This window comes from Patella vulgata, chromosome 3 (genome assembly GCF_932274485.2).
Source record: "Patella vulgata chromosome 3, xgPatVulg1.2, whole genome shotgun sequence".
Classification (NCBI taxonomy): Eukaryota; Metazoa; Mollusca; class Gastropoda; family Patellidae; genus Patella; species Patella vulgata.
Window position 1 is genome coordinate 21,503,806 of NC_065881.2, and position 23,016 is coordinate 21,526,821.

Here is a 23,016-nt window from a genome sequence, read left to right on the forward strand (position 1 = left end):
TGAACATTGCAATATCAAATTATATGGATGCATATTAATCCTCACCCAATCAACGTGTCTTTTTGGTGAATACCTTTCAATGCGTGGGTTTACTAGAGACCTGTTTATGAGTGTTTCACCTTCAAAAGGTTTGGCATACAATAACTTTTGTTCGAAATAGTAGATGGCTTCTATTTTTGGTGCATTTTCCAAATGGATCTAATGCAAGTAATATCGGTTATTTCTTTGAGACTTGTTGTTAATAAGACAATGAATCTGGTCATCGAAGTGCTTTGAAAGCAAGATTCTCCCTTTTCTTAAAAAGTTAACTTGAAAAATGCTTCCCTATTTTGATCCAAACTACAATTTTTAGCTGTTGTGTAGCACTGGCTATACATATTAAACAAAACAAAAAATATATGAACACGTAAAAGAAAACTTTATCAACACATAAAACAACAATATCCTGTGACCACATGATCTGATTACATCAAATTATAGTCTTATTCAATTAAATACATGTTTTGATTGCCAGGAATTCAAATCTTGATTCTTTCTAGACACAGAATCCATTATTTTTCTTCTGTCCGGGGGGGTGGGTGGGTTAACCTCTGTGCTTTAGATCATAAGATCTGTCATTTAGTCAGGTGATGTGGTTTCAATCTCAAGCTTGTATGTGGCAAGGAGTAGGTTTCTTCACCAAACCTTGTTGGTTTTCTCAGGATGATCCAGTTTTCTTCCACTGCTAAATACCCCTACACACAAACAAATTTTTAAAATGAAATTTGACCATACGTTAGTGCCGAAATGACCTAGTTTTGTGTAAAGTGAATTTAAATCCAATCTCTCACTGTCTCTGAATCTGCCCAATTGTGTTAATTGTTTGACTGAAAATGGCAATCAAAAACAAGTTAACAAAAAAATTAAGGATCTGGATTTGCATTCTTGGTAATCAAACTCGCATTTATATTTGGTATTGTTATTAATTATAGCACTTCAATTTGAGCACATTAATATTAATAAAATAGTTTAAAATATAAAATATCAACTATGTACATTCTGTTTCTCTTAAGAATACTACTAACCTAGAAAGTTTTAAAACCACAATTTGTTGCAGTTTACATCAATAGTGTTATAATACCTGGAATGTTTAAAGTGTATTATATTACACTTACATACCAGAAGTGGTAACCAATTTCTTTTATCTAGAAACACTTTAGCATATCCTGGTAACAGTTTTTTTAGGACTCTGCCATGAACAGATAAATTTTATACAACATTGCTAGTGCTACCCAGTACCCACACTATGGAACTGCTTAATTCTTATGCAAGAGGAAAGCAAAAGAATGGGTCGGTCATTCTAAGACAAAATTAGTATATAGCAATACATCTACAAGAACTTTTTGCCATCTAAGAAGAACAAAGTGTTACCAACTAGTAGTTATCTATCTTTGTTTCGCCAATTTATATATATATATATATATTTTAGTTATAAATCAATTAAATTCAAAAAAAGTAAAACAAAAAAAGAATAATGACTAGATTTACATACTTATTAAACGTTTTGGCATGGTTTAAGCCATGAAAAATTAGATGTAAAAAAATGGGATCTATGACTTTAAATCATCAGTTGGAGATGAACATTTGTAAGCATTATTTACATCTACAATGTAGAATTTGGTGTGGGTACAGGACAGAACCAGAAAAATTTTGCCTGAACAGTTTTCTACTATACATTATCAAAGAATGCTAACATTAAATTCTAAAATTAGCAAGCTACTGTTGTTTTACTAAAATGTAAATTCATTGATAAAAGAAATAAAAACTAAGGTCACAACAATTTGAAAATATGTTCTTTCAGAGAACCTATTGAAAAATGTTCTTCCCGTTTCTTTGCAAAAAAACTAATTTAAAAAGATAAGTACTTGGTTCAAATTTTTAAATAAATTAAGACTCTGAAGAAATAAAATTAATAGTTTGGCCTAATCCCGTTTCTTGGCAGAAAAAACTAATTTAAAAAGATAAGAATTTAGTTCAAATTTTTAAACAAATTAGGACTCTGAAGAAATAAAAATTAAATAGTTTGGCCTAATCTGTGTTTACGAAATTACTCAATATGTAGTTTTACTGGCATGTTTGAATATTATCAACAATTATAAACTATATATAGGGTACTGGATATTAAGTAGTAAAGCCAGTTTGTTCAATCTTGCACAATTAGTCATTATACAAGTCTGTTTTCTAGTACCCTTGTTTAGAACTATTCGTATTTGATTTTAAAACTCAAATAGTCAAATTTTGAGAGTTTCTTCTCAACGGCAGGAACATCACAGCCAAATTTCCACTAACTCCAATTATCTAAAACCGGCATTTTTACACAAGTCTTATAAAATACTAATTTTTATATGGAATTGAATCACTTTTCTCTGATGGTCTTATATAAGAGTCAATATACAAAATAAATAAAAGACTACAGATCTACTAATAAAATACTAAAACAAAACTATAATGAATAAGAAATGAAATTGGGTTTAACGTCCTACTGTTCTGCTCCAACTGGGCTAATGAAACGGGCATACGCCATACAGTGTGCTATGAGGGAAATGTTCCCCGGGCAGCGACAACATGGCCTACTCTTATATCGAATTCCATCTGCCAATGGATCTTTTACGTGCACTCCAATTGTATACACGGGACCTTGGGTTTTTTTTTTTTGTCCCACCTGAATGACTAGACAGCTGACCTTTTCATGCCCTCTGTCCTGCTACTGACAAAGGGAAACCAATGCAGGGATCGAACACACGACCTCCAGACTAGCGAGCCAGCGTCTTACCCACTTAGCCACCGTGGCTCCCTATAATAAATAAGAATGAACAGTACTCGGCACTTAAATAATATTTTGAACATGGAATTGGGTTTAACATCTTATCAAAACATTGCATAGGATATTTTAGTTTACCATCGCTATGTACATTTACATTTTATGACATTATCAAATTCAAACTGTAATTAAATCTTTCTTATACATGAAAGCTCAACTTTAATTCTAAAGAAAATTATTAGTGAATTATTGTGAATTGAATATTCTGAATTATCTAAAACAATTCATTGATGATTTCATGTGATTTAGAAATTTTATTTTTGATTTAAAAAAACAAAAATGGCCATTGACTGATCTTGAGTTGAGCTTTCTGTCAATGTCAAGGATCATTTCTTATTTACATAATATGCTGTGAATAAATTTGATATGGCAACCATATCTTCTCAAAATTCTGACAAATTTAGTCAGTTTAAAAAATAATACTGGCTTTGTTTGGACAGTCGTAAACAACATGACTGGTCTCTCCACATGATGTACAGGTTCTTGCTCTTGGATTCCAGGTTCGTTGAACAGGTTGATATGTAGGAGCTTTGTTTGCATCCATCTGAAATTTGTCAGCTGGTCCACTTACGATAAAATTATCTTGGCTATCATCTGATTCCCATTCATCATCACTATCTTCAAAGTAACTACGGGAAGTGCTCGTTTCTTCACCATTTACATCTGAACTACTGTCAGAATTATTAATCATCGGTACAGTAGAGTGACCTCCCTTTACTTCTTCACTGGGGATGGGATTTTTTATGTTGTTTGATGTGCAACTGCTGAGTTTTTCTTCATCTCTACCAACTTCTGTAGAAGTAGGTGTTTCTAGTAAAGCAGCAGCTATAGATTTTAACGATTTTGAACTGGTTGTGTCTTTGGTTTTTTGAGGGGGACTGACTTTCGGTTTCAGACTTGGCCATTCTGAAAATTGTAGTTTGGATCAAAATAGGGAAGCATTTTTCAAGTTAACTTTTTAAGAAAAGGGAGAATCTTGCTTTCACACTGGCTATACATATTAAACAAAACAAAAAATATATGAACACGTAAAAGAAAACTTTATCAACACATAAAACAACAATATCCTGTGACCACATGATCTGATTACATCAAATTATAGTCTTATTCAATTAAATACATGTTTTGATTGCCAGGAATTCAAATCTTGATTCTTTCTAGACACAGAATCCATTATTTTTCTTCTGTCCGGGGGTGGTGGGTGGGTGGGTTAACCTCTGTGCTTTAGATCATAAGATCTGTCATTTAGTCAGGTGATGTGGTTTCAATCTCAAGCTTGTATGTCGCAAGGAGTAGGTTTGTTCACCAAACCTTGTTGGTTTTCTCAGGATGATCCAGTTTTCTTCCACTGCTAAATACCCCTACACACAAACAAATTTTTAAAATGAAATTTGACCATACGTTAGTGCCGAAATGACCTAGTTTTGTGTAAAGTGGATTTAAATCCAATCTCTCTCTGAATCTGCCCAATTGTGTTAATTGTTTGACTGAAAATGGCAATCAAAAACAAGTTAACAAAATAATTAAGGATCTGGATTTGCATTCTTGGTAATCAAACTCGCCTTTTATATTTGGTATTGTTATTAATTATAGCACTTCAATTTGAGCACATTAATATTAATAAAATAGTTTAAATATAAAATATGAACTATGTACATTCTGTTTCTCTTAAAAATACTACTAACCCAGAAAGTTTTAAAACCACAATTTGTTGCAGTTTACATCAATAGTGTTATAATACCTGGAATGTTTAAAGTGTATTATATTACACTTACATACCAGAAGTTGTAACCAATTTCTTTTATCTAGAAACACTTAAGTATATCCTGGTAACAGCTTTTTTTTAGGACTCTGCCATGAACAGATAAATTTTATACAACATTGCTAGTGCTACCCAGTACCCACACTATGGAACTGCTTAATTCTTACACAAGAGGAAAGCAAAAGAATGGGTCGGTCATTCTAAGACAAAATTAGTATATAGCAATACATCTACAAGTACTTTTTGCCATCTAAGAAGAACAACGGGTTACCAACTAGTAGTTATCTATCTTTGTTTTGCCAATTATATATATAAGTTAAAAATCAATTAAATTCAAAAAAAGTAAAACAAAAAAAAAAGAATAATGACTAGATTTACATACTTATTAATGACACTGATGAGAAATTTTGAATCCCTTGCAAATTACAATATTGTGAAAGTAGAATCTCTAAAGAAAATATTACAAAATGTTTCAATTACATTCAGTATTTATAAGTGTTGAGTAAAATACTTTTTCTATTTGCCTATTGTTTTCTTAATTAAACGTTTTGGCATGGTTTAAGCCATGAAAAATTAGATATAAAAAAATGGGATCTATGACTTTAAATCATCAGTTGGAGATGAACATTTGTAAGCATTATTTACATCTACAATGTAGAATTTGGTGTGGGTACAGGACAGAACCAGAAAAATTTTGCCTGAACAGTTTTCTACTATACATTATCAAAGAAGGCCAACATTAAATTCTGAAATTAGCAAGCTACTGTTGTTTTACTAAAATCTACATTCATTGATAAAAGAAATAAAATGAAATAAAAACTAAGGTCACAACAATTTGAAAATTTGTTCTTTCGGAGCACCTATTAAAAAATGTTCTTCCGGTTTCTTTGCAAAAAAACTAATTTAAAAAGATAAGTACTTGGTTCAAATTTTTAAACAAATTGAAGAAATAAAAATTAAATAGTTTGGCTTAATCCCATTTCTTTGCAGAAAAAACTAATTTAAAAAAATAAGTACTTAGTTCAAATTTTTAAACAAATTAGGACTCTGAAGAAATAAAAATTAAATAGTTTGGCCTAATCTGTGTTTACGAAATTACTCAATATGTAGTTTTACTGGCATGTTTGAATATTATCAACAATTATAAACTATATATAGTGTACTGGATATTAAGTAGTAAAGCCAGTTTGTTCAATCTTGCACAATTAGTCATTATACAAGTCTGTTTTCTAGTACCCTTGTTTAGAACTAATCGTATTTGATTTTAAAACTCAAATAGTCAAATTTTGAGAGTTTCTTCTCAACGGCAGGATCATCACAGCCAAATTTCCACTAACTCCAATTATCTAAAACTGGCATTTTTACACAAGTCTTATAAAATACTAATTTTTATATGGAATTGAATCACTTTTCTCTGTTGGTCTTATATAAGAGTCAATATACAAAATAAATAAAAGACTACAGATCTACTAATAAAATACTAAAACAAAACTATAATAAATAAGAAATGAAATTGGGTTTAACGTCCTACTGTTCTGCTCCAACTGGGCTAATGAAGACGGGCTTATGCCATACAGTGTGCTATGAGGGAAATTTTCACCGGGCAGCAACACTATGGCCTACTCTTATATCGAATTCCAACTGCCAATGGATCTTTTACGTGCACTCCAATGTATACAGCTGACCTTTTCATGCCCTCTGTCCTGCTACTGACAAAGGGAAACCAATGCAGGGATCGAACACATGACCTCCAGACTAGCGAGCCAGCGTCTTACCCACTTAGCCACCGTGGCTCCCTATAATAAATAAGAATGAACAGTACTTGGCACTTAACTAATATTTTGAACAAGGAATTGGGTTTAACATCTTATCAAAACATTGCATAGGATATTTTAGTTTACCATCGCTATGTACATTTACATTTTATGACATTATCAAATTCAAACTGTAATTAAATCTTTCGTATACATGAAAGCTCAACTTTAATTCAAAAAAATTATTAGTGAATTATTGTGAATTGAATATTCGGAATTATCTAAAACAATTCATTGATGATTTCATGTGATTTAGAAATTCTATTTTTGATTTAAAAAACAAAAATGGCCATTGATTGATCTTGAGTTGAGCTTTCTGTCAATGTCAAGGATCATTTCTTATTTACATAATATGCTGTGAATAAATTTGCTATGGCAACCATATCTTCTCAAAATTCTGACAAATTTAGTCAGTTTAAAAAATAATACTGGCTTTGTTTGGACAGTCGTAAACAACATGACTGGTCTCTCCACATGATGTACAGGTTCTTGCTCTTGGATTCCAGGTTCGTTGAACAGGTTGATATGTAGGAGCTTTGTTTGCATCCATCTGAAATTTGTCAGCTGGTCCACTTACGATAAAATTATCTTGGCTATCATCTGATTCCCATTCATCATCACTATCTTCAAAGTAACTACGGGAAGTGCTCGTTTCTTCACCTTTTACATCTGAACTACTGTCAGAATTATTAATCACCGGTGCAGTAGAGTGACCTCCCTTTAATTCTTCACTGGGGGTGGGATTTTTTATGTTGTTTGATGTGCAACTGCTGAGTTTTTCTTCATCTCTACCAACTTCTGTAGAAGTAGGTGTTTCTAGTAAAGCAGCAGCTATAGATTGTAACGAGTTAGAACTGGTTGTGTCTATGGTTTTTTGAGGGGGACTGACTTTCGGTTTCAGACTTGGCCATTCTGATTCAGGGTTAGTTTTGGGTTTGGGTTTGACTGGAGTTTTACTACTTGAGATGGCGTATGCAGATTTGGGAGCAAATTTCATCATAACTTCTTTTTCTAATTGTTCCTCTAACATTTCTCTTGTAAGTTTAGCTTTCATTGGTAAATCTTTGCCCTTCAGTAATCGTCTGGACTTTGCAGTAAATGTTTCAGGCCGTTTGGATTCTTGAGCTCTTCTGGGCTGTAAAAACTTTCCTTCAGGTACCAGTCGAGCTTCGGGTTTGGAAAAAACAGGTTCTGGTTTTTTTTTCCATAGTACACCAACATCCTTATCTTTTTTTAGAGTTTTAATATTATTTATATCATTGTCTACACTAATAGGCTTACTTTCTTTATTGTCTTTACAATGTTCACGATTAGATTTAGTCACAGGCTTTGACCTAGATTCTTTGGAAGACATGACTTTGAGTTCTTCAGTTGATAGCTGCCGCCGTGCTTTAATATTTTTACCTTTTAGCACACCTAATTGGAGGGTTTGCATGGCGAGATGTTTCAAATGATCGGCTTGAAGATTCTCTGATGATGACTTTTCTAATTTTACGCATTCTGCCCAAGAATGGTATTGTTTTGGTTTAGGTGGGGTATTTTTGTGTTTTTTCTTGACTGGTAACTCTTCTTTTTCTGGCGTTTTTGTACTTTTGCTTTTTGTATTGAAATGTGAAGGCAATGGAGAAACAGTGTCTCTTTGGTTATTAACATTATTGTTCACTTCAGAATGAGAAAATGGTTTTGAAATTGTGACTTCAGAGGAAACAGACTCTACATCCATTCTGTTTGAATTTTTATTTGTTTCCTCGGATTTTACTGGTTCTTGCGAAGCACTATTTACAGAAAAAGTGGAAGAATCACTTTCATTCCCACTTTTTCCATGGTATTTTTCATTTTTACGAATGTCTGAGAAACTGATAACACGTTTTATTGTTACCGCCTCGACTCTCTTATCAATGATTTCATGTTTACGATTATTGTTATCACCATACCCAAAACCATCGTCATGGTGATCAAAGCAGGGAGATTTATCTGAGAATTGTTCATTTTGATAACCACCATTACCAAAATCAAACTGAACGTCATCGAAATCAAAATAAGAAGAGCTGATTTCGTTTTCTTCTTCTACTTGATATGGTACTTCAAATGTTGAAAGAGTTTCTGAAAGGAGAAGAGAAATATAATATTTTTTAAGTCTTGTAATCAACACCACCACTATTTTAAAAACAAAATATGTGGTTTAACATCCCACTGGTCTTGACCAATGAAGACAGCCATATGCCATAGCCATACAGTGTGCTATGTGGGAGATTTTGCCTGGACAACAGTGTTACACTCAACTCTTATTTCGAATTCCAAGTTTCAAGGCTACTTTTACATGCTCGCCAATGTGTACACAGGACCTCGGTTTATCATCTCATCCAAACAACTAGACACTGTTCCTTGTCAGGCCCATGGCAGAAAATCCAGAAGAACTTTCTTGGCTAACACCGGGAGTGAACCCAAGACCTCCTGGTTAGGATGCCAGGGTCTTACTCACTGAGTCACTGCAGTTCCCAATTTCAAAAGGTCTGGTGTTAGATTTTGATCTATTTGATTTAAAAAAAGAAGAATTGATGTTAGAGTTGAAACAAATGGAAGAAACCGGTAAAAGCCAGGTCATAATGAAACATGAAATACTTATACAAGGACTTGAATGGTTGGTCGTCCTGGGTTCATTTCTGGTGTTTCCCTATTTGTCTTTTTGATATAAATACAAGCAAAGTGTGAAACTGATGTGCCCCGCCTTACTCTAGAAATAATTATTACCTAATAAACATCTACACCAATTTGGAACATTGTAGCTCAATAAGAAGCAAAGTTATTATTTTTCAATGTCTGGACCAATAAGAGTTATTGTTTTGCAATGTCTGGACCATACATTATGTGATAATTTGTTCTGAACAAAGTCTGTGACAGGTGCCTTATGTCTAGGCTGGTGTGACAGACAGATAAACCAATTTATAATAATAATGATTAATTATCAAACCTTTCATCCAGTCTTTTATGTCTAAATCATCTGTGTTGGTAGATTGTGTGTCTTGTAAACAGGGACTAGTCTGAGACGAGGCATCAGATTTCAGTTGTGCCTTAGTGATGTAAGAATCAGCTGAAGTTACATTGGAATGTGCTGACTCTGTAGTCTTTAATATGTCTTCTTTACTGACCATATACAGTTTAAACAGTCTTGTTCTCACATTTCTACAGCAAAACACAATACATAGATAAACATTAATATACACTCAAGAATATTTCTTTAAACTGACTAAACCTCTTGGGGCAAAATGTCAATTTCATGGGAATCTATGTGTTCATTTGTTTTGTGAGGTGACAATCTATAGATAAAGCCAGCAAATTAGTAAACAAGACATCTTCCGTTTAAACTTTCGAAACAAAAATTTAATCATAAAGAGCGTGCCTACAAGTAATCAGAATAACATAGGCTTGTATATCCAATCCACCCAGTTCAATACTTTATTTGGAACTGAATCAAAAATGTTTAGTCCTGTAATATTTTGAAAATTTTCTTTTTCTAATTTTAACACAATCAATGTCTTTCTTCTATGTTTATCAGGTAATATTCTGGCCGTCTTTGGAATAAAATTAATACAGTTTCATCTATTTTATAAAACAAGATCAGGCAGTGACAGACAGTGAAACGGTACTACTTTGTGGCGACTAAAATTTCTCAAAATGAAAGAATTACAAACCATTTAGAATTAAGTTCTGTCATATCTGCAGGTTCTGCTAACATAAGATAGAGAGAAATGGGGTTTAACATCCACTCGACACAAACTGTCATTTTGGGACTAACATATGGTTCAATTTCATTTCAATAACTTGCATGCGCATATGGAGTCTTTGCAGTGGGAGAAAACCGAGGAGGTTGGACAGGTGACCCTACACTTTATCATGTTCAAGCAGGGAATCAAAACTATGTCGCTTGACTCAATGACAGACTTCACAAGCACACATTAAACCACTAGCCCCCATCCGCCATGTGATGTAAGAGAATCTTTATGTTATGTTATTATATATGGTGAACATGTTTCAGCAAATGCTCACTGTCCCGTATTCCCATGTTTACTTTGATTCTAGAACGTTCTATTAAGTAAAACCTTATACATAGATGTCTACTGTGTATACCATACCTTGTAATTTTATCACCTAATAATTTATCAAGTAAATCTTTCAGGAACAACTCATGTTTATCAGGATATAATTCATATATTACAGTAGACAGAGTTGACCAGACAGTTTCTAAACAACTTAAATAAAGCTCACATGATTCAATGGCTTCTTTACCAACTTGTTGTCCCTAAAAAAAAACAACAAACAATTTTTAAAGAAACACTATTACTATGACAAAGATAAAGTCACATTTAAGACACATAAGATACAATAAAAGTGCTATCAAATCAAGTGAATGGATTTACAGGGACCACAGCAAATCCCCACTGCGCTGTACAGTCATGGGCCAAATAACCATACCATTTTCACCCAACTTCTTATTCCAAATTCTGAAGTTTTATAAATTATTTGAAGAGAAATATACTCACTGATTTGTTAAAAATAATCCACTTCCATAGTGTAGAAATAATAAAATCTTGAACTAAGCTAGCAACCCTAAAACAAACATATATTAAGAAATAATCAGCCATATTATATATGTTGATGTAGCAGGTAATTACCCCACGACAAACAAAGGGATGGACATTGTTATGGGCTACATCATTCCAGTTGAAGCATAACCCATAAAACGTTCAAATCAAGACATCTTTAAAAAACTATGGACACATCAAGGAGATTTTTCAAGATTGGTTCCTCCACTCAACTTTAATATATCATACCATACATTAAATATGAAGGGGGTTTAAAATCCTGCTGTTCTGCACCAATTGGTCTAATGAAATTTTTCCTCGACAGCTGCACTACGCCCTATTCTTGTATCAAGGGTTCTTTTACCTGTATGTCAATGTGTACACGGGACCTCGATTTTTCATACCATTCGTATGACTATAAATTGTCTATGACTATGACTATAAACCATCCCCAGTTTACATACTTATTAGTTCAAGTATATATTTTTCATTTAGCACGGATATATATCCAGGCAAAAACTGGCTTATTACTATTCAACAGTTACACAATGTATAAACAATTTCTACTATCTATTAGTCAAGTAATATTACTTACGCTACTGGCCAGTATTTTGACATTAAAAACAGTTGAGCAAGGATATGACTAAAATCTGTATGGACTGTTCTACGTATTGGTCTCTGCAATAAACAATTGTACTCTTATAATTACAAACAATTATAAAAAGACAACAAAAAAATGAACAGCGTCTAAAGTCTCAACCCAATACTTTGTTCATTTTGAAATGGAGCCAAGAACAGAGGTCTGCCCTCTTCACCCAATTTAAACTGCAGAGGGCAGACCTCTGTTCTTGGCTCCATCCTAACAATTTTCAAAACTTAAATGTCAGACCGAAAGGTGCTACAACTAACAAGTGGCAACCAGAAATTCCTTAGGTTTTTCTATACCCACATTAGAAATATAACATGGGACATTCTAGCCCTGAGCTCAATGACCTTATCACTCGACTCGACCACCAAACTCCAAATATATGATATCAAGTGATTTTGCCCCCACCCATGATCAATCTGTCATTACTAAAAGCTGAGCAGTGACAATTTTTCTGTTTATACATGTAATTGTATGTTAACACAAGTCACAGTTAGTAAAAAATAATAAGAATATTACATCATAAACAAGAAAGCAATATGATATTGATAATGAGATCATTTCTAACCTTTATATAAGATCTTGTAAGTTTCTTTACAACCCATTCAATACAAGCACCAAATATATCACAGTCTAATAACAAATAATTTACAATAACAAAATTTACACAATAAAATAAAATATTTGCTATTACCGTCACTCACGCCTTTTGAGGATAAAATATAAATGTTGCGCTGGGCAAGTACTCTATTATTTACATGACTTGATAGTGTAATTTAAATTCTGTAAAACTAAGTATGTGTGTGATATATATACAGAAATCCATTTTAAACAAATAATTACACAGTGTTTGTGTGATCTTCTGATAAAACTTTACTTTAAAAGCGATGCCTATTTAGGTTTACATATTTAAGCAGATTTGGCATTAATAAATTAATTATTTTGGTATTAAAACTCAAAACAAATCCCTTCATATTCTAAGTCGGTCTTCACAATATATAATTTGTATATTGGATATATATAGGAGAAAAAACAACAGTACACAAAGATAAATTAATTGGATGAATAACTTACGAGAATAGGAATCAAGTATTTTTAATATGGCATCTTGTGCTGCTTTATTAGACATAGCTTCATCTATTAACATCTCTAAACAAACTGATAAAACATTGGCTTCACACGAACCATCTACGAAAACAAATTATATACATGTAAACAAATGAAATTAGATATATTTAAATGAATGAAATTAGATACATTTAAATGAATGAAATTAGATACATTTAAAAGAATGAAATTAGATACATTTAAACGAACAAAATTAGATACATTTAAACGAACAAAATTAGATACATTGAAACGAACAAAATTAGATACATTTAAACGAACAAAATTAGATACATTTAAATGAACAAAATTAATACATTTACACAAATGAAATTAGATACATGTAAACAAAAAAACGAAATAAATGTTTCCCTAGAGAATTGTCTGCCAAGAAAATGGACCAAAAGTCATAGTTTTGAAAAGCCCTGGGTTGGTTTTTGAAGAGTAATTTCACTAACCTGGAGGTACAACTTGATGAATTCTTTCACAAACAATAACAGGATCTTCATTTGCTATATTCTTTATTAACTACAATATTAATTAACTAATTTAATGTGAATAAATAAAATATACAGGTAAAGTGAACCAAGAGCACTATAAAATGTCTACTGAAATCAAAAACAAAGCTATGTGATCTAGCCAAATCATTGAACAATTACACATATTTTGAGCTAAATATGTCATAAAGTTGCAGATGTGTATGAATTTTTTGTACAATGTTTAATTTTTCAAGGCTTAGATCATGCTAAAAATTAGGCAGAGCAAAATTTGCCTAACGCATGTCTTTCTTTAGGCCTTAAATGTTATATAAATCATTAATTAGACATTTATTAACATGACAAGACGATAATAAACTTTTGATGCCATAGGATACTCAAGATATTAACTAAATTAGAAATGTTCGGCCATTTAATGATTTAATTTAAAAATGGGGAAGCGAGGCTATTCATTTTGTATTATCTATTTTTGAACTATTATAGCAAGAACGACCAGCTCGTTATCTAAATCTTACATAATGTATTTTTAAGAAAACAAAGCAAACATATCTACAGCAGAGAATCACAAAAAGACCCAACAATCAAGGAAATTTTATCTACCTTTGCAAGTTGTTTTGAAAACTTATATTCAGCTTCCTCAGAATTTTCTAATTTCAAAACTGGGACAGAATCTTGTTCTACTCTTCTGAAAATATAAATATGAATTAATAGCGAAAAGTGTTTTTTTTTTTTTTTACATTCTTTGAGAACGATAACAAATTGATTAGAACTTTGCAAAAAAAAAAATGATGAAATCAAGGCAGTTCTAGACCAACAGCATGCAAATACTTTGGGATTTTGATTGATTAGAATTTGAGTTTTTAATATTTTACTCACCCTGTGGTGGTAGAAATTGCATCTGGTTGTCTGTGACTATTTTCCCAGGCTAAAAATAAACCAGAAACAGGTTAAAAAAAAATGGAAATAATTATCACATAATTTTATGATGAAGATGATGATTTATGATAACATAGTATGGTAACATAGTGTTACTTTCAGATCATAATGTTCCCAGAAATGTTTAATTAAGAAACAAAATTTAGAATAATAGATACCTGTTTGTATATATTGATGTTTTGGCTGTATAGCATCTATCTGTGATCTGATATCATCTATAACATCATGTGACTGTCCTGAATCTACACTAATATTCAAATCCGACATACCTACAATTAATATATTAGAACTCACAGTCATGCATTTAAAACATCCATGTTTATTACTTCTATGTATGCTGATATTTTAAAACTTGTTAATGTGAGTTCTTATCATATCATATATTCTTTAAAACTATTATATTATAATGCGATACTGCAAATTTGTTAAAGTCAAAACTGTATTTTGGCCATTTTCATGACAAGGTATATCATAACAATGAAGATAAACGCAAAGCGATTAGCACCCCCAAAAAAAGAAATGAAATAAAGTTTAACGTCCAACTGTTCTGCTCCTAACCTGGGCTAATGAAGACAGTCATACGCCATACAGTGTGCTATGAGGGACATTTTGACGGGCAGCGGCGCTACAACCTACTCTTATATCGAATTCCAACTGCCAAGGGATCTTTTACCTGCACGCCCATGTGTACACGTGACCTCGGTTTTTCGTCCCATCCGAACGACTAGACAGCTGTCCTAGTCAGACCCTCTACCACTGACAAGGGGAAACCACGCCGGAAAATCTGAATGAACTTTCTCAGCTAATGCAGGGATCCGCAAAAAAAGAAGAGTTGATACAAATTTATGACCAAAAACTGTAAATGCACAAAGTGCTGTGATCAAAGCCTCGCCAATTGATTCAATAACAGGACTTATGATCTTAAGTGCACTTAGTATTCCCAACATACCCCCCCACCACCACCACCATTCCCTATCACTGTATATTTTACAAAATGAACTGACCTCATGGCTACTAATTCTAAGAATCTTATTTTTATCAATTATCTAAACATACATGGAAAGGAATGCAATGGAGTTTAACATCTTGTCAACACAATATTTTGACCATGCGGAGACATAACTTATGGTTAACAATTTTTTCTATGGTCAGAGTTTTTCAAGGACAGCAGCGTTTCTGCATACATTTCATACATGTACATGAACACAGAAAACAAGAAATGAAATATTTTGATAATAAAACCTACCCCAATGTATATTATTAAAATCATTATTATATTCTATCCGATCATATATCTGTTCCATATTATCAACTATCTCAGTTTTAGTTGTTACTCTTCTATGTACATCTCTTTCTTCCTGAAATATAACCAACCCCAAAATGTTCATATTACCTAGTTTTGGAGAAAAGATTTTCTAATGAATAGATAAAGTAAAACAAGGTTTATTGTGAAGATATCTATCTGAATAATGTATCCTTGAAATGAAATCAAAGTATGCTATGGGAGGGGGGAGGATTTTGCCTGGACAGCAACATTTCCACCTGTCCTTCATCAAATTCCAATTATCAAATTCTCTTTTACGTGCATGCCTTAGTTTGCAGTTTGCAGTTCACATGACACAAGGAAACCAGACTGGAAAATCATATGGCCGATTTTTGGCCATCCCCAGAATCAAACCCTGAACCTCCTGGTTTCTGAGACATTGCCATATTCACCGAGTCGCTATGGCTCTCGGTATCCTTGATCTTGGAATCTTTACTTCTGAAGAGTTTGTGATCACCTTTTTAAGTTTACCTATTGGAAATCTGGATTTAATACTATCGATAGCAATATCAAGCCTTTCTACAAACATCCTTTAACATTTTTCTTTTGGAACATTTTAAAAAATTTATAAGGCCATACAAAAAGAATATTCTGGTTCTCAGATAACCCTTCCAAAAAATCTGATATGGGAGGGAGGTTTTTATTTTTTTTTTGTCAAAGGATCATTACTGGGCTAAATGAATTCTCACATCACATTTCAAGACACTATATTACCATAAACACTAATTAGGGTTGCATACACATCCAATTTTTCCTTTGTCCCTGAGAGAAAATATTTACAAGAGGTAACCAATGAGAATTTTTTTTATATGAAATAAAAACAGGTCATGCAGCCCTTTTTAAGTGACACAGGAGAATCTGAGAACCAGAACGATTTTTTTGTAAGGCCTATATAACAACACTACCTGTAAATCTCCAGCACACACACTCTTTGTTTTCATGATAGCTGACAGATTAAAGCCAGGTATAGCCAAATCAGGAGAAGGGGGTTCTGTTCCTGAAGTTGGGGTTTGAGGTTCTGACCAAGAATCTGTGTATAATTTACGGTGGGTTGGTGTTTTTACCTCTGGAGAAGTATGATTTGACTGATTATTACAGGGAGTTACTGCCCCTGATTGATGTTCACATGTAGTTTCAACATTATTCTGATTGTCTTTACAAGGTGTATGATCACTCTTGTCATCAACTTTGGCAACGGTCACATTTAAATAATCATGGTCGTTGATGTAATTCTCTGGCTTGGCCGAGAACTTGTTCTCTAAATCTTTCTGAACTGACTGAGTGGATCCGAAATTACTGATATCAATGTTCAAAGTTTCTGGGTTGGATGGATTATAAAATTCAGCAGGACTGTTAATAGCTGATGTAGGATTGGATGGATCTGTTGAATTACTGGCCACTGATTGGTCAAAAGGAAGAGGACTGTAGTTATCTGATGTCTGTGTTAACTGATCGTCTGAAAAACAAAATACTAAGATTACTGTTGGAAAAACCAATCCAGTAAACCATTGTATTGTCATTCATCCTCGGTATCCTCAAAGGTATCGTTCCGTTCTACTCCACTTACCCATTCGAGGGGGAGATACATAGTCAAATTATCCACCCTTGATAAATGTGCTATTTGTATTGATCAATCAAAAAATTCAATAAATACAAAGCTAAGGTAAGCAACTCAGATTATATTGCAACTAAGATTGCCAAATTGTTGTCAAAATATTTTAGGACATCGTTTTGTGTGCATGTCACTTCTTTGATATTAAATTTCTTGCAAACCTTCTCATAATGCTACTGCATTGTACTGAACATAAACAATGATGGATAAGTAACCCACTCAATTCTTGCGCGCAATGTTTTTTTTAAATATTTGGAACTACCGGTAAAAGTTTTTAAGAGGAGAAACTAAATACTTTTTGTTTATAAATTATTTTTTTCCTGAAGAAATTGGAGGCAGACTTTTTCATAGATGTTTTTGAAGAATAGAAACTCAAATTGGTGTAGCCTTAATTAAGTATTTTTAGTAAATGAAGACATTAGTATAATTACAAGTCTACTGTAGACAATCCTCAAACTTACCTGTATCATACTGAAAGTCTTCTAGGTAAGACTCAGGTAAAGCTGATCTCACATCTCTTGCAAACTCGGGTACATTCACATCACTTGGCTGAAATTTGATATTATAACTTGACTAATATAGTTATTAATAAGGATTTTAGATAACCAGTCGACCTTGAACAAGAGTCAGTAACCATATGAATTGGGTGTCACAGCAATTTCACTTCCCAGTTGTATAAATGTCAAGGTGGACTCTAAACGCTTATCAAACAACAAAAACTATCGGTTATTAATCCTAACATAGCGCCTTTAAATCTTAAACAGCAGAAAAATTATTTCATATAATGTGAGCACTATGTTTCTAGTCAAAAGTGTGAACAGTCTGAATAATTTTGAAATTGATAATCCTTTTGGAGATTCAACTCTCACAATTGTATTTTGAAAAGGATTCAAAATCCCTCAAATGATGTTGAGTTGCTTTAAGGAACCATTACAATATATTTGTTTAGGTATAAATGTATGTATTTACCATGCCTATTTCTTCATCTATCAAATCATAAGCTAAAGATCTGCCTTGGTCATTACTAGAAAAACAATATAAGTCAAGATGATCAACAACAAATGGATAATGCACAAAATATTACAGATTCATAATTTTCACTAATTTTTACATAAAATAAAAGCTGTAATTTCTATAATGCTGATTATCATGAATGGGCAGTTTATTTCACAAAGAAAAAGAGAGAGAAATGGGGTTTAACATCCACGCAAAACAAGCTAGGTCATAGTGGTACAGTTTTATCTCAATAATTTGATTGCACGTAAGGTTCTTGAGCAGTTAGCAGAAACTGGAGGACCTGGAGAAAACCCACGAGATTAGGCAAGCGATTTTACTACTTATCACGTGTGGGAATGAAACCATGTCACTTGAAAGTCCTTACAATCTGAAGCACAAGTGTAAGACCATTTGGAAATCGACCCACCCCTTCCCCTCAAAGAAATAAATTTAGCTTTAATTACCTGTAGTAAAGAGAAACTCCTGTGAACATAAACTGTTGGTCAATAGATACAATAGCTGTCTGAAATAACTGATCTTTTGTTCTATTTTTAAAACATTTTATTCCTCTATTTGTCCAATTATTCGCCAGCTGTAAACAAAAACAGATGGTTTGTTATCAATCACTAACCTTTAAAGTCGCTCATCGATATATGTGTATTTTTGGAAAATATCTAATTTTTCATGGATTAACCTATGCTAAAATATACTTAAATTGATTACTTGACATTTAAAGGTACATTATGGGAGATTAGATAAAGAGCTGACAGTTCTCACTATAATAGTTAAAAACTAGATAATGTAAAGGGAATTTGCTGAAAATTTCAGTCAAATTGATCCACTCTGAACTGAGATTTTAGCAATTGAAGTTTTGGCCTAGACCCGATCATCATTACTAAAGTCGGTACGATAAAAAAACATAGTCTCGATTATCCATTTCATGATTAAATCATGAATGGAAGTCGAAAAGCAAATCGGAACCTAATCCAATAAACATTGCCGGCTAGCGATGACATCAAGAGTTGATTATGGTCTGGATAAGCTAATTAATGTCTAATTAACAATTTAGATAATATTTCAGGCCTAAAGAAAAACCTGCAATAGGCAGATTTAGCTCTTGCATAATGTATGTTTAATTAAGAAAACAAAATCAGAATATCAATGGTAGATAATCTCCTTGCTCTGATTCAAAAAGAGGCCCATCAAAACATTTCTGTGAGAATAAGAGGCAGCTTGTGTTAAATATATTATATCATCTACCATGGACATGGATATTGATTGAAGCTTTTTTAACTAAATTGTTTGATCAGTATTTTATTGGACAATATTTTTGTTTGCAAGATATTCAAAATCCATTAAATGACAATCTGTGCTAGTGGCTTTAAAGATACCTTCCCATGTATAAACTTGGTGATTTGATGATATATTTGGACTAAATATTTTGCTTCAAATCCTTCTCAAAACACCGTTTTCACGAGGGCATACCCTTACTATAAAAAATCTACTAGCAACGGATGCGAAGCCAGAGGAGAATTTATTGTATAGATGATGTTGTCTTTAATCGCTGTCCATTTATCATAAATATCAAAGCCTAACTAAATTCACAGATTATCCACTACCCATGTCTTTTTCTGTGTTTTTTATCTCAGAAATTGTTTTACGTTTAAGCTCTTCATCAAGTTTATCAACATATACATCAAGTGCTCAATAACGCTGAGAGATCAGACAATCTTCACATGCAACCTTTGATGTCACGCGAGCAGACATTCCTAATCGTTGGGCTGCTGGTAAGGGAAATCCTTACATTTTAGTGCTGTATGCATTCCATGGGTGTTTATCAAGGAATCCAGTATTTTTCTAGTAAGATTGGATGTTTCTACTTTCTATATACATGTTTACCAAAACTGCCATATTTTTATTGGAAATAACTACCCGATAAATACTTTTTCTGGGAAAGTATCTTTAATTATGCTTCAACTTTCAATGCCTTATAATACACAGAGATTGGAGTTTCTAAAAGTTCCAAACTATGAACAACGTACTGGTTTAATTCCTACTAGTTGACATTTGACAGCTTGAGGTTTTAGACTGTAGAATATTCTTGGACAGGCGACACAGACATTATTGATATGCACCATATCAGTATCACCATGATCTACATAAGACACATCTAAACGCTGTTTTAATCTAAAATAAACATAAAATATATCAATATATTACTACATATCCAAAATTCATTTCATACAATAGAAGACGATGAAAGGGGCTAATGAAAATGTGACACCATTTACTGTGTTTAAGTGTAAATCTTTTAAAATGACCAGTAAAGACTGGTGAATATGTTGTTACTTACTCATCAACTCTGGATACTTGAGCTCTATGCCACGATTCTCCCTGTTTTACTAGAACATAACAACCACAATCAACCAGACCAATATTACTGTCTTTATTCAATACACCTACTGATTCACAAAATATCTTTAATTCTTCTTCTAACTCCTTAAACATTTCAGTATCAGATTCTGTAAAACAATATATACATGTATTCTATTAAATAAATAATAAAACTTCAGAATCCGTCTCTGTAAAACATAAAATATATATATTCTATTTAATAAATAATAAAACTTCAGTATCAGAATCTGTAAAACATAAAATATATATATTCTATTTAAAAAAAATTTCAGTACCAGATTCTGTAAACATAAAATATATATATATTCAAGTTTAATCAATAATAAAAATTCATACTACATGTAATCATAGTTTATTAAAATTGTATGTGAAATATTAAAATAGGTTATACCTATTTATTTCACATACAATTTCTACAATTACATTTTTGTTTTGAGCAATTAAGTGTTTGTTTATATATAATTTAGGTTTAATTTTTGCTGTCTGTTCTGTGTCAACACAGGAACACACAACCGATTATTCTCAATATTGTTTTTTCCTATAAAAGTAATATTTTTAACAAGAAAACAAAACAAATCACTAAAAATCCAATAAAATCCATAGTTTTGAATGAAAAACAAACTGTCAGTATACCACAAAACACATCAACATACAAAATCCACAATTTCACTTTGACCTAGGTGAAAGAGGTCATTTTTACGACAGTACATTAATAAATGACATTTACATACATGTATTAATACTTGTACATGAGATTCAGTGTACATACATGTAAATGACATAATAAATACTTGTATATTTGAAAGTAAATACATGTAAATGGGTTTAAGTCTCCATAACAACACGGTTAGCCAGATGTTATTTTGAGACAAAGTAATCTTATTTTCTATACATATGTTAACAGTGTATGCCTATACTGTGCTTTTGAGAGAGAAGACATCTTTTAACATTTAAAGTAACATAAATATTTCATTTGGTAAACAGTTTAAACAATCTAAAATTATAGATTTCTGTGTGTTACATGTACATATACATCGCAATTCTCAATAAATGTGAGTTTATTTAAATTACCTGTACCAATCTGAGCCCAAAAATTAGATGGATCAATAATATGGGTTATCTTTCCTTGGAAGAGCTGTGTTCCAATGCTATCTGACATAATTGATGATTCTGTTTGGATCTGGTGTGTGTCTCCAGTATCTGACATGACTGATGACTCTGTTTGAAAGTTATGTGTATCACCAGTATCTGATATGAGTGATGACTCTGTTTCATACATTGTTCTCTAGTAATACGTACCTCTCTCATGTAGAGATCTATAAAAATAAAAATAGTTTTAATAAAGAATATCAATGGACTAACATTACAAATAATCCAAGATCCAATATAATATCACGACTGGAAATAATATTAGTTGTACATGTACCTGACAATATGTAAGGCACTATCTTAAATGATACAATACATTATTCTATATAAATGGTGAGTCGCAGGGTTCCTACTATACACAGATCTAAGTACATAAATCCATCAATGGGGAATCGTTATGGAGGCAATCTGTTAATTCTTAAAAAGATATTTCCATTTATTTGTGTATAATTCTGGAGATATCTCAATCTCCATTTTAGCATGCTCTACTAAAAAGCTTTCATACTTATTAATATTGAGCATTTCGTTTCGTAGTTTAGCCCGATATATATAGAATTTAGTTAAAATAATTACATGATTAATGAAAATCCATTCAGTATTACTTATATAATTTGATTTGTTAGTTAGACCAAGGTGTATTATATGTGTTTTTATATTTATCTTAATATTACCACGATCTAGGATAGTATGAAGATGATTCCATATTATTTGTGAAAATGGGCAAAGGACAAAGAGATGTTCTACATTTTCTATATTAGATTCACAGAAAGTGCAGAGTGTGTTATCAACTTTTCTAATTTTGAATAATTTATCATTTGTGAATATAATCCTATGGAGATATTTGTATTCAAAACTCCTCAGTTTTGTACTAAGACATACAGTGTTTATTATTTTGAATATATTTTCTACGTCTAAATCACTTAACTCGGTATCTAGAATGTGTTCCCATTCTTTAATGGCTTTTGGCCTGCTGAACTTTGCTTGTATTCGGCTATCATAAATATTTTTTAAGTTTACGTTGTGAAAATGGGTATTATATATTTTGTAAAAATTAGTAAGGGAGTTCTATTACAATTAAAATTTGTATGTACCGCACTTTCAAACTCGCTCGCTTCCTGTACATACTGCAAGATACACTTTTCTATTCCTTTTAAGATAAATTGATGTTTTTCTAAATATTGATTATCGATCTTATTTATTTTATCAAAATATTCACTAACGTACCGAATATTATTGTTAAAAAGAAAGTTTAAAAATATAGTTTTATTATTAATCTTTATATTTGTATTATTCCAAATAATTTGATTTTCAGTGT

The 23,016-nt window shown here is 32.1% G+C and overlaps 1 protein-coding gene across 1 annotated transcript in view; it reads right to left on the reverse strand.

Moving 5' to 3' along the window:
• Nucleotides 1-401: 401 nt before the first annotated feature.
• Nucleotides 402-23,016, reverse strand: part of LOC126817017 (uncharacterized) — a 30,263-nt gene continuing 7,648 nt past the window's right edge. The window contains exons 2-20 of the mRNA XM_050543826.2: nt 21,624-21,868; nt 20,491-20,659; nt 20,180-20,324; nt 18,602-18,729; nt 18,111-18,165; nt 17,603-17,690; nt 16,435-16,985; nt 15,452-15,563; nt 14,364-14,474; nt 14,146-14,194; nt 13,870-13,954; nt 13,231-13,300; nt 12,740-12,853; nt 12,234-12,298; nt 11,615-11,697; nt 10,978-11,044; nt 10,570-10,736; nt 9,408-9,619; nt 402-8,539 (exon numbers count right to left, since the gene is read on the reverse strand). Of these exons, the coding sequence (XP_050399783.1) occupies nt 6,852-8,539; nt 9,408-9,619; nt 10,570-10,736; nt 10,978-11,044; nt 11,615-11,697; nt 12,234-12,298; nt 12,740-12,853; nt 13,231-13,300; nt 13,870-13,954; nt 14,146-14,194; nt 14,364-14,474; nt 15,452-15,563; nt 16,435-16,985; nt 17,603-17,690; nt 18,111-18,165; nt 18,602-18,729; nt 20,180-20,324; nt 20,491-20,659; nt 21,624-21,831 (4,167 nt within the window). The 5' untranslated portion in view covers nt 21,832-21,868 and the 3' untranslated portion in view covers nt 402-6,851. The remainder of the gene's footprint in view (nt 8,540-9,407; nt 9,620-10,569; nt 10,737-10,977; nt 11,045-11,614; nt 11,698-12,233; nt 12,299-12,739; nt 12,854-13,230; nt 13,301-13,869; nt 13,955-14,145; nt 14,195-14,363; nt 14,475-15,451; nt 15,564-16,434; nt 16,986-17,602; nt 17,691-18,110; nt 18,166-18,601; nt 18,730-20,179; nt 20,325-20,490; nt 20,660-21,623; nt 21,869-23,016) is intronic.